This window comes from Cannabis sativa, chromosome 1 (assembly GCF_029168945.1).
Source record: "Cannabis sativa cultivar Pink pepper isolate KNU-18-1 chromosome 1, ASM2916894v1, whole genome shotgun sequence".
NCBI lineage: Eukaryota > Viridiplantae > Streptophyta > Magnoliopsida > Rosales > Cannabaceae > Cannabis > Cannabis sativa.
The window spans coordinates 35175264-35190973 of NC_083601.1; the positions used below are offsets into that span (position 1 = coordinate 35175264).

The following is a 15710-nucleotide window of genomic DNA, read 5'->3' on the forward strand; positions in this document are numbered from 1 at the left end:
GTTTGGCGTTTGGAGATCTATTACTGTATTTTAAATTGGTTTAATTTTTTCCCTTTTATTTTAGATATTACATAATCGATAGAGTGATAAATAAGTTTCAGGGAACATTTTCTCGTGTCTATTTTTTTTTAAGAGAAAGCTGGATAACATTTTGTAATGCTGTATTTCTTTTTAATTTTTAGACATCCTCTAAATTTTGAATAATACAAAGAGTCAAGACTCAAGAACCTGGGCAATCAATTAATATTATGATGTGTTAAATATTAAATTCATAAATTATTATTATGATGAATGACTAATAATTTACAAAGTGTTAGATACTAATACCGATATTAAGATGGGAGCTCGTCGGGGGGTTGGTCCAGGTACGAATGTTAGTGTTCAATTTGACCCGTGGCTTGCGGATGAGTCTCAACCGTGGGTTACTTCTAGAGCTACTGGTATGGAGACGTGGACGGTTAATAATCTCATGGTGGTAGGAGAACGGGCTTGGGATTTAGAGGTGATTTCAGATATATTCAATGACCGAGATAAAGAGATCATCATTCGAACTAATATTGATCAGGATACTCCTATGGATACTTGGTATTGGCATAAGGATCTTTATGGATTCTATACTGTGAGGGAGGCATATCGGTTGCTGCACCATTCAGAGATCACTAACACTAGTGAGTCTGAGATTAAGATATGGAAAATTGCATGGAAGCTTCATGTCCCTCCCAAAGTGCACCAACTCATGTGGCGTGCTTTATCTGGTTGCTTGGGTACTAAGGTTCAACTTACCACCAAACATATTCCTCTAGACCAAGCTTGTCCTATGTGTAACCAGGTGCCTGAGACCATTTACCATTTGTTGGTGCAATGTTCTTTTGCACGGTCATGTTGGCATCTTTCGGTTCTAAATTGGAGTCATACGCCTATGGAGTCTTTTTGGGATTGGTTTAGCCACATTCTGCTAAAACACTCATCCACGGCCTAGGAAGAATTGCTCATGGTTCTTTGGGCAATTTGGTATGCCCGAAATGAGGTGGTTTGGCGGGACAAATCAATGTCAGCGGCGGAGGTTATTCTATTGGCAAGAGTAGCCCTTAATCAATGGAGAAATGCTCAACAAAGGAGAATGGGGTCTCTACTTGTTCCTACGGGTTCAAGAGAGGACTTAGAGCATTGGGTGAAACCAGTTATGGAAAAGATTAAGGTTAATGTCGATGGTGCAATCTTTGCAAGTGATGGTCGATTTGGAGCGGCAGGGGTGGCTGTTGTCCTCAAAAGTGAGTGTTTTAATATTTATACTCGCAAGTGCACGAATCGTTTCAGAATATAGTGTTCATGTAAGTGCAAGGTCGAACCCATGGGAGTTGACTAACATCAAAAGAAACTATTTCAAACAAAGTAAGAATATTCTAACCTAGCTCCAAATATTTGATGGGATTTTAGTTTTGCAAAATAAAATAAAAGACAAGTAACTAAAATACTTAAGATTAAAGATGAGTGAGTATGAAAATGATTTTCAAATAAGATGTGTAAAATAAGATTATTAAGATATTAGAATCCACAAAATGCAAGTTCAATAATATTTATAAGTATATTGATTCCCAAGTTTTAGATATAGTTGAAATAAATCTCACCATATTTTTCAAAATATATTTTTCATTTAAGTACAAGTTATTTTCAAAAAGGTAGGATTTTTCTTCACTATAAAATGTATAATTTCTAAGCATTAAATGTGTTACAATTTAATGAAACTACACAAAATCAAAGAAACTATGTTTAGGCAAAATATAACACTTATATTCTAAGAATTAGATGTAAACAATTTAATGAAAGACATTTAATCAAAGAGTATTATATTTTTGCATAATGAAGAACTAAGTAGAAATATGCTTTAACAATCAAAAATACATGATATTGAAGATAAAAAAGACATATTTTTGATAGAAAAATCCATGAACTTTATAGCACAAATGGGAAATCAACATACAAACATAAACACTATCTAGTTACATTTTGCTTCATCATCATCTTAATAATCTTGAAAAAAGATTAGAAGCTCATAACTAGATAAAAATTACAAAAGATAAACATACTTGACATGCTCTTCAAAGTGTAAAAATGGTAGAAAGAAAATGGTAAAAATGAAGAGTGTGGAATGGAGAAGTGTTTTGTTGGATATTATTTTACCAGGATCTTAGATCTACTCACAAGTATGTTTATTAACATCCTAAATAAGAACTTTCTAAAACGATGAAATAAACACATATAAAGTTTAGGAAACCTTACATTGGGTGCAGCGGAATAATATGACTCCTTCCGTTCAGATATCTAGCCCTTGATTCCTTTCTGTAGCAGAGCATTATCAATATCTGAACCTGGATCTCTTTCTCTGAATCTTTGATGCTGAATCTCCTTTGCTGATGATCTTTCTTCACGATCTTCCTCACTATGATTGAGGTATCACTTGATGTGTGTGGGCACTACTCTAATCACTAAGAGAGGTTCGAAATATTGAGGAAGAAAAGAGAGAGAGAGTGGCGGCTAGAGAAGAGAGTGGAGGCTCAGGTTTTTCTGATTCAGAAAGTGTGTTATTTTCCTGAAGCCTTCACTATCTATTTATAGCATTCCTCTAGGGTTTGATTTGAATTATATGGCATTAAAATAATGAAAAAATCATTTAAAAAAGCTACAAAGGTGGCCGACCATACACTTAATGGATTGGGCCTTGGGCTTTGCAATTTTGCAATTTTAACACCTTTTGTATCTGATTTTCTCAAAAATGCCAATTTCCTAATTCAATCATTTAAATGCCAATTCTAACTATTTAATAACTATAAATAATTATTAAATAATATTGTCATTTATCATATTTATTAATTGAACCATACAAAGTATCATAATTAACAAATATGCCCCTATAAACTCTTTCTTTACAATTTCGCCATTACTTAGTGAAAATTTCACAAATAGACATAGTCTAACTTGTGAATTATAATTGATTAATCAAAACCAATTACATGAGTCTTACAAGCAATATTATCTCAACTAGTGGGGGGACCATGGGTCTATATAACCGAGCTTCCAATAAGTAGATCAAGAATTTAACACTAAAATTCACTAACTTATTAATTCTTCGTTGAATCCACGCATAGAACTTAGAATTGCACTCTCAGTATATAGAATGCTCTATATGTTCCACCATATAGACACATCATTAGTTATCCATTGTTATAATCCTAATTTGATCAATGATCCTCTATATGAATGATCTACACCTGTAAAGTGGATTAAATTACCGTTACACCCTACAATGTATTTATTCCTTAAAACACTTGACCCCGTATAAATGATATTTCAGCTAATGTGAAATGAGTACTCCACCATTTATGTTCGTTTGGTCAAGCTCGAAGGAGATCATCCTTTGCTTACTATTCGCCAGATAGAAGCTATAGATTCCATGTTTATGCTAGCGCTCCCACTCAATTGCACTACCGTGTTCCCAAAATGTACGTATCACCCTGACCTAAAAGTAGGCTTAACTAACAAATCAAAGAACACGAATAGCCTTTCAAGATTGAGCCTAATCATATCAGGATTAAGATCATTTGATCTAGGATCAACTAGGCGATATTGACTTGAATAGATATTACGGTAAGTTTAATAAATCTAAGTCAAAGTTCAATATCGGTCCCTTCCGATGCATACTCCATGCATCCAACCTGAGCTTTACTTTAACCAATGCTCTGGAAAGAACATAGTATTTCTCCAAATACAAGTAAACTCTTGTTGTAGATTATCATATCAGTAAAACCCTATGTCTGATAAATCTAGGAAACTTTATTCACATAGTCATGTTTACTTTCCAATGTGTTGACGACACAATAAACAGGATCAAGTATGTGAAAAGGGTTTCAGATGAATTTATACATTATGTACATATAATCATGAAATAAATCATGTGAACCATGCAACATTAAATGTTATTCTGATCTATATTAATAAGTAAATCTGATTATATTGAAATGAGTTTTATTTAGGGCATAAAACCCAACAAACTCCCACTTGCACTAATATAAAACAAAAAGTGCGTTTCAAATAATCTCAACACCTTGATATGCAAATCAAGTGTAGTAGTAGTAAACTCCTCGTAATAGGATCTGAAAGGTTGAATTAACCACAACCTTTTCTCCACCATTACTCTTCCTTTAATCACAAAATCATTGATAATGTGAAATTCCTCTCTATATGTTTACTCTCTTGGGATACTGGATTCTATACCTTTGGCAACTACTTTTGGTTAATCAGGAAATTAACACTAGTAGTTTAAGGCAATTTGGAATGGTGCCAAAGATGTATAGAACTTTCCTTAGACTGAATAAGTAACTTTCCCCGCAATGACTTTGACATTCAAATTCCTTTCGGTAGACCTGTAGAGACTTCGGATAGGTTTTTACACTTCTCCAAAATCACTATTCCACCCCTGCAGGTAACCACCATCTTATCGTAAAGATTTACTAGCACATAGGCAAATTTCGAAATCTGATATGGTGTAGTCTAAGAGTTTTAAACACACCCTTATAGACTAACATATAGTTCCTCTTCTTTATCTTAAGATTTACTTGATTGTCTTCCAATGTTCTTCTCTGGATTAATCGATACCTACTCATTACTCCCACTCAACGAGCAGTGTGTCCGGTCTAAGGCATACAAAAGCATATCTAAGACCTCTCACTCGTTGATATAAGAAATTTTTCCATGGCTTTATCTTTTCTGGAATAGTTGAGACTTTTCCTTAGATAAATAAAATCTATGCCTAAGAAGTTGTGAAGCTTCTATAGATTGCCATTAGAAAGAAAATGCTTCAAAGATCTTACTAAAGTAAGTTGCTTGCATTAGAGTAAGTAATTACCAGGTATACCACAAGCCATAGGTTTAGATAAACTCAAACCTATAATACTAGGAACAGGAAGTTTTGTTAAGTCCATTGAATGGACTTATAAACGAAAATTTCCTTTTATGTCCTTGTAATAGAAAACTTTAGGTTACTCCATGTGAATGGATTAAACCATAGTTCTATTGGCTTTCTTCTTAGTTTCTTATCTTGACAATCCATTACTTGTTTAAACTCACAATGGATTTTAATCACTAGTGTCTCCCAAGTCATAAGAAGGTGAGTTCCTAGAAACTCTCCCACTACGACAAGGTACCGTGAATTATGTCGAAGAAAACTAAATGGTATTGATCTCTTCGGTTGTGACAAGACAACAGAGGCAGTGGGATCATCATATGTTATATAAGATGATAGAACACTTTTGGAATCAAGAATAAATATCTCCTTTATTTGCTACTTGTTTTTCAGACTTAGTCATTTTCTTAGAAAAGTAGTATTTGTTTGAACAAACACTTTCTTATCTATTGACAATGGGATGGTCCACCCCTAATCACTTAGAAAAGCTAACAAACCATGGTTAACAGTTCTAGCCTTTCTTAAGATTTTGATTAGGTCATCCATGAATCTAGTAATGATTTACATTAAGTATACAACCATTACATCATTCTGAAATTGTATTACCATAGAAGGACTTAGGCAACGACTAGTAACTAATCATCAATATGCAAATCGAAATTTCTGGGGAGGTAAGTTTGGATATAATTCAAAAATCAATTTAATGATCTTTGAACTGCATATCTACTAACTATTTCTCCACCCCTATCAGTTCGCAAGATCTTTAACCACTTACCTTAATGGTGTTTAACCATTGCTAGAAATTAATGAAATTTTTCAAACATTTCAAATTTCTTTGCATAAGGTATAATCTAGAGTTATCGTTTTAAGAATACAACGAAAAACTCATATCCACCCTTGAATGTACATCCATCTGCGAATGAGATGAACTACTTTCAGTGGATATAGGCATATTAACTCTTTGCAGAGATTGATCTTGTCAAAACCACTATGAACAAGATACAAATGCCATAGATTAAAAAAAATGTGGTAGTGTCTTTGGATGATATAGGTTTAGTTACATCAAAGAGTTCTTAGAATACTTCAAGTGGATCCTGGTCACAGAATACCTAACTCACATTCCATACAGTTTTAATCCATTAATAAAATATGGATATTAAACACTTGAGAAAGTGTAACTGTATTGTATTCTGGAATTAGAAATTTAAGAAAATTTCTATTTGGAATCTAAAATTAAAGTCAAAGACTTAAATTTATACCAAATATAATGAGTAATTCTATCTTGGACCAGCACTACTAATACAAACTCTAAGTCAGATTTGCCCATACAAGTAGGAGATTTCTAAGATTGAGGATTTATATCAATTGGGAATAGAATTTCGGGATTATAATCATATGCGTCATATAAAATGACATGAAATGATTTATAGACCATTCATCCAATGATATGTTTTGAAAGCTAATTCGAAATGAATAAGCTAAGAGGAATTAGGATAATTTCGTTTAAAATAAGAATCCAACGATGCTTCGATTAGCGAAAGTCAAAGTAATCTTATTTATATAATCTTCTTGTTTCATATCGTAAAAATACTAGTCTAAGGTGTCATCAATTGATGAACAGCTAGATGTCGCATGTACAATATTTATCTTTCGAAATCTAACACTATTATGTATGTCTAATGGTGAAAATCCACTAGGGATTTATCTCATTAGATAAACAAGCCAAGTTAGACCAACAATGAAGATTCGAAATTAAACTACAACTTAATAACAGAAAATAACATGGTTCAATATAAATTCATACACAATTCAGAAATTATAAGCATATAGCAAGTAGGAATGACAAGTGAAAATACTAAAACTTACAATCCTAAATAATTTCCAAGGTTTTCAACAAACTGATATCAGTGTCCCGTTTAGGCGAGAGTCAAAGCTACCATTCATTGAATAGAGTTGTCAGCTCGTCTAAAATGTTAAACATTCTAGCAACCTTTTATTCGATCAAGATTGGAATTCAGCGTTGTCCCGTTTAGGCGAGAGTCAAGGCAATTCTATCTTATGAGCTTCCACCATTGTTTCATAATTTGCAAGTCAAGTATGGTCGCCACCATTAGGGTGATCCATACCATACAAAACACTTACAAACTACTTATCATGCGAGGTTAAACGGTGCGAAATTGCTAATGAACGTTCCTCCATTAGGGAGGATTACTCACTAAAACAAACGCGGTGTAAAACCCACAATGGAGATCGAATGTCTTAATAATAATCAAGCTCATTATTTAAAGTGAGTTGTATTTTCTTTGATTCTCTTTATTTATTCTATTTATTTTAAATATATATATTTATTTAATTAAAATTTCTAATTTAGAATGAAAAATTCTAAATATAAATTTTAATTTAATATTTATAAATTTTACTTAGATGGATATGAAAATAACATGAATTATTTCCATCTTAGTAATAATTTCCAATAAATATTTAGAAAAAATATTTAAGTTGTTACAAAATTAATTTAAATTAATTTACAACTCAAATTTATTTTCTATAAATATATATTGCATTTCGAAAAATTAAAGTATATAAGAATACAATTTTCGAAAAATGCATATTAAAATAAAAAATAAATCCTGGAAAAATTATTCTAATTTAATGTTGGCCCAAAATTAATTAATAAAATTAATTTACAACAAAAAATATAATTTTCCTATTTAATTAAATATATAAGAAAAATTTCAAATATTTAAGTATGATGATAAAAATCAACTTAAATATTAATTTTCTATTTAATTAAATACATTAGAAAAATACTTCAAGCAAAAATATCACCTATCTAGATTTTCCTTTGACTAATTAATTCAATTTCTAATAATATACTTTAATTCAATTTATTTTAAATTAATCAATAAATGAAAAAAATTATTGATTTAAGTTGATCCAAGAATTAATTAAAATAATTAATTTACAACTTAATCTATTTTTCAAGATAAAATTCGAAATTCTAGCATTTAAGAAATGCAATTTCGAAAATTGATTAATAAAATAAAGAAAAAAATATATTTTGAAAATTATTTAAATTTAGTTGAAAAAATAAATTTCAACTAAAAATAATTTTCTATTTAATTAAATGTCATGAAAAAAGAAATATTTAAGTATGATGATAAAAATCAACTTAGATATTTAATTTTCAAATTAATTAAATGTATTAAATTCAAGAAATAAATAATTAAGTGTAGAGAAGGCTTAATTATTAATCTCTAGTTTAATACTAGGAAAAATATACTTAAAATAAATTGTACCAAAATTAATTAAATAATTAATTTCACAATTTATAATATTTTCCTATTTAATATTAGAAATAATAAGTAGTCTAGAAATAATTATCTAGAAAATATCTTATTTGACTAAGTATCTTTTCCACAAATTTTGAAAAAATATCTAATTTAAGTTTTATTAGAAAAAATCTAGAACTTAAATATTTTTCAAATTTAAATTTAATTAAATATCAAAAATTAAGTTGTAACCACTTAATTTGAAAATATTCCATTTTAAGTTAATATTCGAAAAGATATTAACTTAAAAAATATCTAAAGAATCTTAATAACCAATGCCTAAAATTCCTCAACTTAATTTTGAAATTTGAAATTCAAAAGATATTCAGATTTAAGTTGGTTAGTTGTAAATAACTAAATATCAACTTAAATAAGAATATTTAATGAAAAATTTAAATTAAGTTCCAGAAAGAATCTAGATGGTTATAATTCTATATTTAATTAAATACAAGAAAATACATATAGTTTAGCTTAGAATAAAAAATTCTTTAAACTATAATTTTCTTAAATTAATTTCAAAATAAATGAAATTAATTATGTTGCTAATCAATTTTATTAGGTTAAACTAGTGTAATTAACCTAGTACAGTTGTTCAAATCAGGCAAATGGGCCTTCACAATTGGGGTAGTTTGTGTGAGGGGGTGCTGGGTTCAGTATGTCGTACCCACTTCTATGGCTCCCAACTCTCACACAAGGCCCAAAAGAGAGGAATTTAACCTTAATAAGAACAACTGTTATTAATTGAATAAGCCCAATAACTAAATGGGCCTAAATAAATTCTATCAAGAACTATGATATTTTATTTAGCAACATTAACCTATATGCATCTATAATAAAATTAAACACATAGGCTCACACAGGCACACTTTGGATGGGTCCTATCATGTTGCTAGGTCATACACAGATGAAAGAAGATTGTAAATATACCTGTTACAAATTATTATCTTGACCAAGGGAGCCATCAGATCATTAGATCTGGCAAAAAGTAACCATGGCTATTTGCAATCAAGTAATAATAGGTTTTAAAAACTTACACATAAGCTAAAACACATACTCCTGCAACAAGGTTAGCTGGATAGTTGGATGTAGGATTTATTTAATTTTAAATTAAATATTTAATTTCGAAAATAATTAATTAAATAAAGAAAAATTTAAAAAAAATTTGAAAAATTCGAAATTTTTTTTTTTTTTTTTTTTTTTTTTTTTTTTAATTTAAATTTAAAATTAAACCTACAATTTTTGAAAAATTAGGTTTCAACCAACCTAAATATCATTTCAAAAATTTGCTAGCTACTTTTAAATTTTAAATGTTATTTTATAAATAAAAATTAAATAAAAAATTAGAAAAGATATAAATATCTTTTTCAAATTTTAAATGTAATTTAAATAAATAAAATAACAAAATTTAAAAAATTAGCAAAATATCTTATATCATTTAAAAATTACATAATTATAAATATCTTATTTTTAAATTTAAAATAAGATAAGATATAATCAAATTTTAAAATAAGATAGATTTTTAAGCAAAAAGATAAATACTAATTCTATTCGAATTCAAATTACACTAATATCTTGAATTAATTTAAAAAAAAATTAAATTAATTCAAAATGATAATTAGAATTGAATTAGGAATAGTAATAGTATATATACAAAACAATACAAAAAATTGGAAGTTAATTCCATGAAAAAGTATGAAAAATTGAAGAAAAAGGAAAAAATCCGAAACTGTACGGACAGTTCTGCGATCGCAGGAAATTCAGCACAGCCCCGATTTTGTCAAATCTTCAAAAAATCATAACTAATTCAAATAAAATCCAAATTGAGTTCTGTAAAAGGCTAACTTGCTTAATTTTTTCCATACTATCCAATAAAAATAATTCCAGAGATAAAATCGCAATTATTTTTCACGAAAATTTCACAAACATCAATCAATCATCAAATAACACTCAATACAACATGATACCATCCAAAGAACATACAAACAATCGTTTTAAAGTCCAAATTTCTTGCAAGTAAATCAATTACCATGGCTCTGAGGCCAGTTGTTGGATATTATTTTACCAGGATCTTAGATCTACTCACAAGTATGTTTATTAACATCCTAAATAAGAACTTTCTAAAACGATGAAATAAACACATATAAAGTTTAGGAAACCTTACATTGGGTGCAGCGGAATAATATGACTCCTTCCGTTCAGATATCTAGCCCTTGATTCCTTTCTGTAGCAGAGCATTATCAATATCTGAACCTGGATCTCTTTCTCTGAATCTTTGATGCTGAATCTCCTTTGCTGATGATCTTTCTTCACGATCTTCCTCACTATGATTGAGGTATCACTTGATGTGTGTGGGCACTACTCTAATCACTAAGAGAGGTTCGAAATATTGAGGAAGAAAAGAGAGAGAGAGTGGCGGCTAGAGAAGAGAGTGGAGGCTCAGGTTTTTCTGATTCAGAAAGTGTGTTTTTCCTGAAGCCTTCACTATCTATTTATAGCATTCCTCTAGGGTTTGATTTGAATTATATGGCATTAAAATAATGAAAAAAATCATTTAAAAAAGCTACAAAGGTGGCCGACCATACACTTAATGGATTGGGCCTTGGGCTTTGCAATTTTGCAATTTTAACACCTTTTGTATACGATTTTCTCAAAAATGCCAATTTCCTAATTCAATCATTTAAATGCCAATTCTAACTATTTAATAACTATAAATAATTATTAAATAATATTGTCATTTATCATATTTATTAATTGAACCATACAAAGTATCATAATTAACAAATATGCCCCTATAAACTCTTTCTTTACAATTTCGCCATTACTTAGTGAAAATTTCACAAATAGACATAGTCTAACTTGTGAATTATAATTGATTAATCAAAACCAATTACATGAGTCTTACAAGCAATATTATCTCAACTAGTGGGGGGACCATGGGTCTATATAACCGAGCTTCCAATAAGTAGATCAAGAATTTAACACTAAAATTCACTAACTTATTAATTCTTCGTTGAATCCACGCATAGAACTTAGAATTGCACTCTCAGTATATAGAATGCTCTATATGTTCCACCATATAGACACATCATTAGTTATCCATTGTTATAATCCTAATTTGATCAATGATCCTCTATATGAATGATCTACACTGTAAAGGGATTAAATTACCGTTACACCCTACAATGTATTTATTCCTTAAAACACTTGACCCCGTATAAATGATATTTCAGCTAATGTGAAATGAGTACTCCACCATTTATGTTCGTTTGGTCAAGCTCGAAGGAGATCATCCTTTGCTTACTATTCGCCAGATAGAAGCTATAGATTCCATGTTTATGCTAGCGCTCCCACTCGAATTGCCTTCTACCGTGTTCCCAAAATGTACGTATCACCCTGACCTAAAAGTAGGCTTAACTAACAAATCAAAGAACACGAATAGCCTTTCAAGATTGAGCCTAATCATATCAGGATTAAGATCATTTGATCTAGGATCAACTAGGCGATATTGACTTGAATAGATATTACGGTAAGTTTAATAAATCTAAGTCAAAGTTCAATATCGGTCCCTTCCGATGCATACTCCATGCATCCAACCTGAGCTTTACTTTAACCAATGCTCTGGAAAGAACATAGTATTTCTCCAAATACAAGTAAACTCTTGTTGTAGATTATCATATCAGTAAAACCCTATGTCTGATAAATCTAGGAAACTTTATTCACATAGTCATGTTTACTTTCCAATGTGTTGACGACACAATAAACAGGATCAAGTATGTGAAAAGGGTTTCAGATGAATTTATACATTATGTACATATAATCATGAAATAAATCATGTGAACCATGCAACATTAAATGTTATTTCTGATCTATATTAATAAGTAAATCTGATTATATTGAAATGAGTTTTATTTAGGGCATAAAACCCAACATGTTTTGGGTTGAAGAGGTGTTTAGGAGGGTGAAGAGATGTGTTTTGAAATGGTCTTCCAACACCATATTTATAGGCAAAATTAGAGAATTAAATTAATCAAAATAAATAAAATGATTAATTTAATTAGTGTTGGGAAGAGAATGGATAAATAGAGTATGTGTAAGAGTATTGGAAAAAATAAATGTTTTGTAAGGATGTAAAAGTAGTGAAAGGATAGGGTAAAAAATAAAATAGGAATGTTTATTTAGGTGAAATAAATTGGGAAGAGTAAATAGAGTATTTATGTGTAATATGTGGGAGAAAATGCAATTTTTGGTGTTTGTGAATATAATTTTGGGATAAAATAAATCAATTAACACTTCATTTCTTTCTTCTTCTTTTTCTTCAGCAGGTGCCACTTGGCGCGAGCTGGTTCGTTGGGAAGGAGCTGACGTGCGTGAGGTGGCGTGCGCTGGTTGGTTGGGCGCTGACGAGGTGGTGCCAGCTAGGAAGGAGGCAGCTGCTGGGCGCACGCGTGGCAGGTCGTGATTGGAGCTGAAGCTGATTCGTGGGGCCCGCGTGGAAGAAAAGCAGCAGGAGAAAACAGATTGTCACTCTCGGCTGTCTAGGGTGTGCCTCACGCACGCTTCTGGGCCTTTAGATCTTCACACGGACGGCTTCGATTGGAGCTTGCAGTTGACCGAGAGTGGGTCTCTTCTTGGTCAAATCTGATATTCTTTTACAATTTGTATTTTTGACCCCACTTCTTCAAACTTTCTTCAATTTAATCCTAATTTTCACCACCAATTACACCTAAAAATACATAAAAAAAATTAGAAACTAAAATAAAATAAAAAATAATTACCACATAACATATTATCACAAATTAATTATAAAAACACACAAAAACATATAAAATTACAATAAAGCTAATAAATTCAAAAATAGTTCAAAACTTAATAAATTAATTAAAAACTTAAGAACTAAACCAATTTTTAGTAAAAAAAAAATGTGAAAAATAACTCTAATTTCTAGAGTTATCAGTGGCCCGGGATTCTCAGGGTCGATTCATTGAAGGCTTCACAGTTTTACGAGTGGGGTGTGTGGATTCGGCTATGGCTGAATTGGTAGGGGTTAAGGAAGCCTTGAGTTGGATAAAGAGGAAACATTGGGGACCGGTTGACCTTGAAACCGATTCTTTGGTTGTTGTCCAGGCAGTCCAAAGCACGGTGGAGATACCTTCTCCTTTTGGCCTTCAGGTGGCGGTTTGTCGTTCTCTTTTAGCCGATTTGCCGTTAGTCTCAATTAATTTTGTTAAACGTTCTGTAAACAAAGCTGCACATTGTCTTGCTCGTAGCTCATGTTTGTATCCAGATCGTATTTTTAGTGAGGATGATGTTCCTCCTGATTTTCTTTCTATTGTAGTGGTTGAATCTTCTTATTAATAAAGTTACCATTTTCCTTCAAAAAAAAAAAAATACCGATATTAATTTATATTATATTATAGGCTAAAATTTTAATTTATTTAGAAAATTATATATTTTTTTTATGTAACTACTATACTATATTAGTAATTACAGTTTTTTTTATTCAAATTATTAGTAATTACAGTTTATTTGAAAATATAAAGTTTTTTATTTTTGATAAATAACTTAGTAATAATATTTTGTAATTACATCTAATTTAATTAATGCGCACTATATGTTTGGGCAATACATATTAAATGAATATTAATATCAAAAAGATAGTAAATGAATTTGTTCAGAAATAAATAAATGAATATTTATTATATTTTAATCTCTTTTAATTTATTTATTGTTAACGGTGGAGCAAGTAAAAAAGAAAAATCATTATAAATATCAATAAACCTGACCAAACAATGCACTGTTCAACTATATCATAAGATTAACTCGTAGAAATAGAAAGTTAGAGACCATCATGTATACTATTTTTTTTGTAACAAAATAATTATTTTTTTTAGGCTAATTAAGATTTTTACTCTTGAACTATCAAATTATGTTCCCTGAACTTTTAAGGTTGTTCAAAATACCCCTAAACTATTGAGATTGTTGGATTTAAGGACTTTTGTCTAATTTCATTCAATTTTACTATTTTTAGTGATTGTTTATATACTAAACCATACTCTCTAGACTTTGATATCTATCGAATCATGCTCCTCAAATTTTGACATATACTAAATCATACTCCTTGAACTTTTATCCATATTAGACTTCTTTACTAAAATTAGAAAAAGGTCCTTAAATCCAACAATCTCAATAGTTCAAGAGCATTTTTAACGACTTTATAAGTTCAGATAGTATGATTTGGTACATGTCAAAGTTTAAGAGGTAAAAATCTTAATTAGCTTTTTTTTTTATTACGAGACAATTACAAATATTTACGTACACTAAAGATGATCAAAGATTACATCACTCTTTTTTTGTATTATGAGTGCCAAAATAAAGTTTCACTACTACGAAAGTCAGAATTCGCGACGGTCCTAAAAATATTTTTTTTTGGGGGACCGTTGCTAAAAAAATTAAGTAACTGTTTAAAATTGTCGGGAAAAATTAGTATTCCCAACGGTTTATAAAAGTAATTACAAGAATAGGTGACTGTTTGAATTAGAATTCATGAATTTATTAGGATCGTTGCCTATACTATAGGCGACGGTTTTAAACCGTCGAGTATAAGGGCCCGTTAAAAAATTGTCATCTACTTCTCGCCACATTTTTAACGACCTTATAAGTTCAGATGGTATGATTTGCTACATGTCAAAGTTGAAGAGGTAAAAATCATAATTAGCCTTTTTTTATTACGGGACAATTACAAATATTTACGTACACTAAAGATGATCAAAGATTACATCACTCTTTTTTTGTATTATCAGTGCCAAAATAAAGTTTCACTACTACAAAAGTCAGAATTCGCGACGGTCCTAAAAAAACTTTTTTTGGAGGGACCATTGCTAAAAAAATTAAGTAACTGTTTAAAATTGTCGGGAAAAATTAGTATTCCCAACGGTTTATAAAAGTAATTACAAGAATAGGTGACTGTTTGAATTAGAATTCATGAATTTATTAGGACCGTTGCTTATACTATAGGTGACGGTTTTAAACCGTCGAGTATAAGGGCCCGTTAAAAAATTGCCATCTACTTCTCGCCACATTTCTCACGTGCCCACCTACTTCTTTTTTATTTCCCACATATCCACCTATTTCTTCTCACCTATTTTTTCTCCATTTCCCACACCCTAAAACGAAAATCTTAACTCTCCAAAACCCCACCCACGCCTCCGCACCATCGCCCTCCTCTCTCGTTGTCTTCCTCCCTCTCTCGATCTCCCTTTCTTCTCGTCTCTCTCGTCCATCGATCTCCACCCACATGTCCTCCCGTCGGTCTCTCTCTCCTCTCCATCGCATATGTCGGACCACCACCACCACCTCTCGTCCGTCTCCCTCTTTCTCTTTCTCTCTCTCCGAGCTCGGTATAAATACATTTATTTATT

At 30.7% G+C, this 15710-nt stretch overlaps 1 protein-coding gene across 1 annotated transcript; it reads left to right on the plus strand.

The window, feature by feature from the left end:
- Positions 1–337: 337 nt before the first annotated feature.
- On the plus strand, positions 338–12751 carry LOC133034254 (uncharacterized). Its single transcript, XM_061109309.1, has 3 exons — positions 338–829; positions 980–1271; positions 12615–12751. The coding sequence occupies exons 1-3, from the start codon at positions 338–340 to the stop codon at positions 12749–12751; spliced, it is 921 nt and encodes a 306-aa protein (XP_060965292.1).
- The last annotated feature ends 2959 nt before the right edge of the window (positions 12752–15710 follow it).

Excerpts from the sequence above, each read along its gene's own strand:
- LOC133034254 (XM_061109309.1), top strand. The coding sequence starts at position 338 with ATGGGAGCTCGTCGGGGGGTTGGTCCAGGTACGAATGTTAGTGTTCAA. Across the intron at positions 830-979 it reads CTTGTCCTATGTGTAACCAG|GAAGAATTGCTCATGGTTCT; the intron begins GTGCCTGAGACC and ends TCCACGGCCTAG. Across the intron at positions 1,272-12,614 it reads GGTGGCTGTTGTCCTCAAAA|GTGCCACTTGGCGCGAGCTG; the intron begins GTGAGTGTTTTA and ends TTTCTTCAGCAG.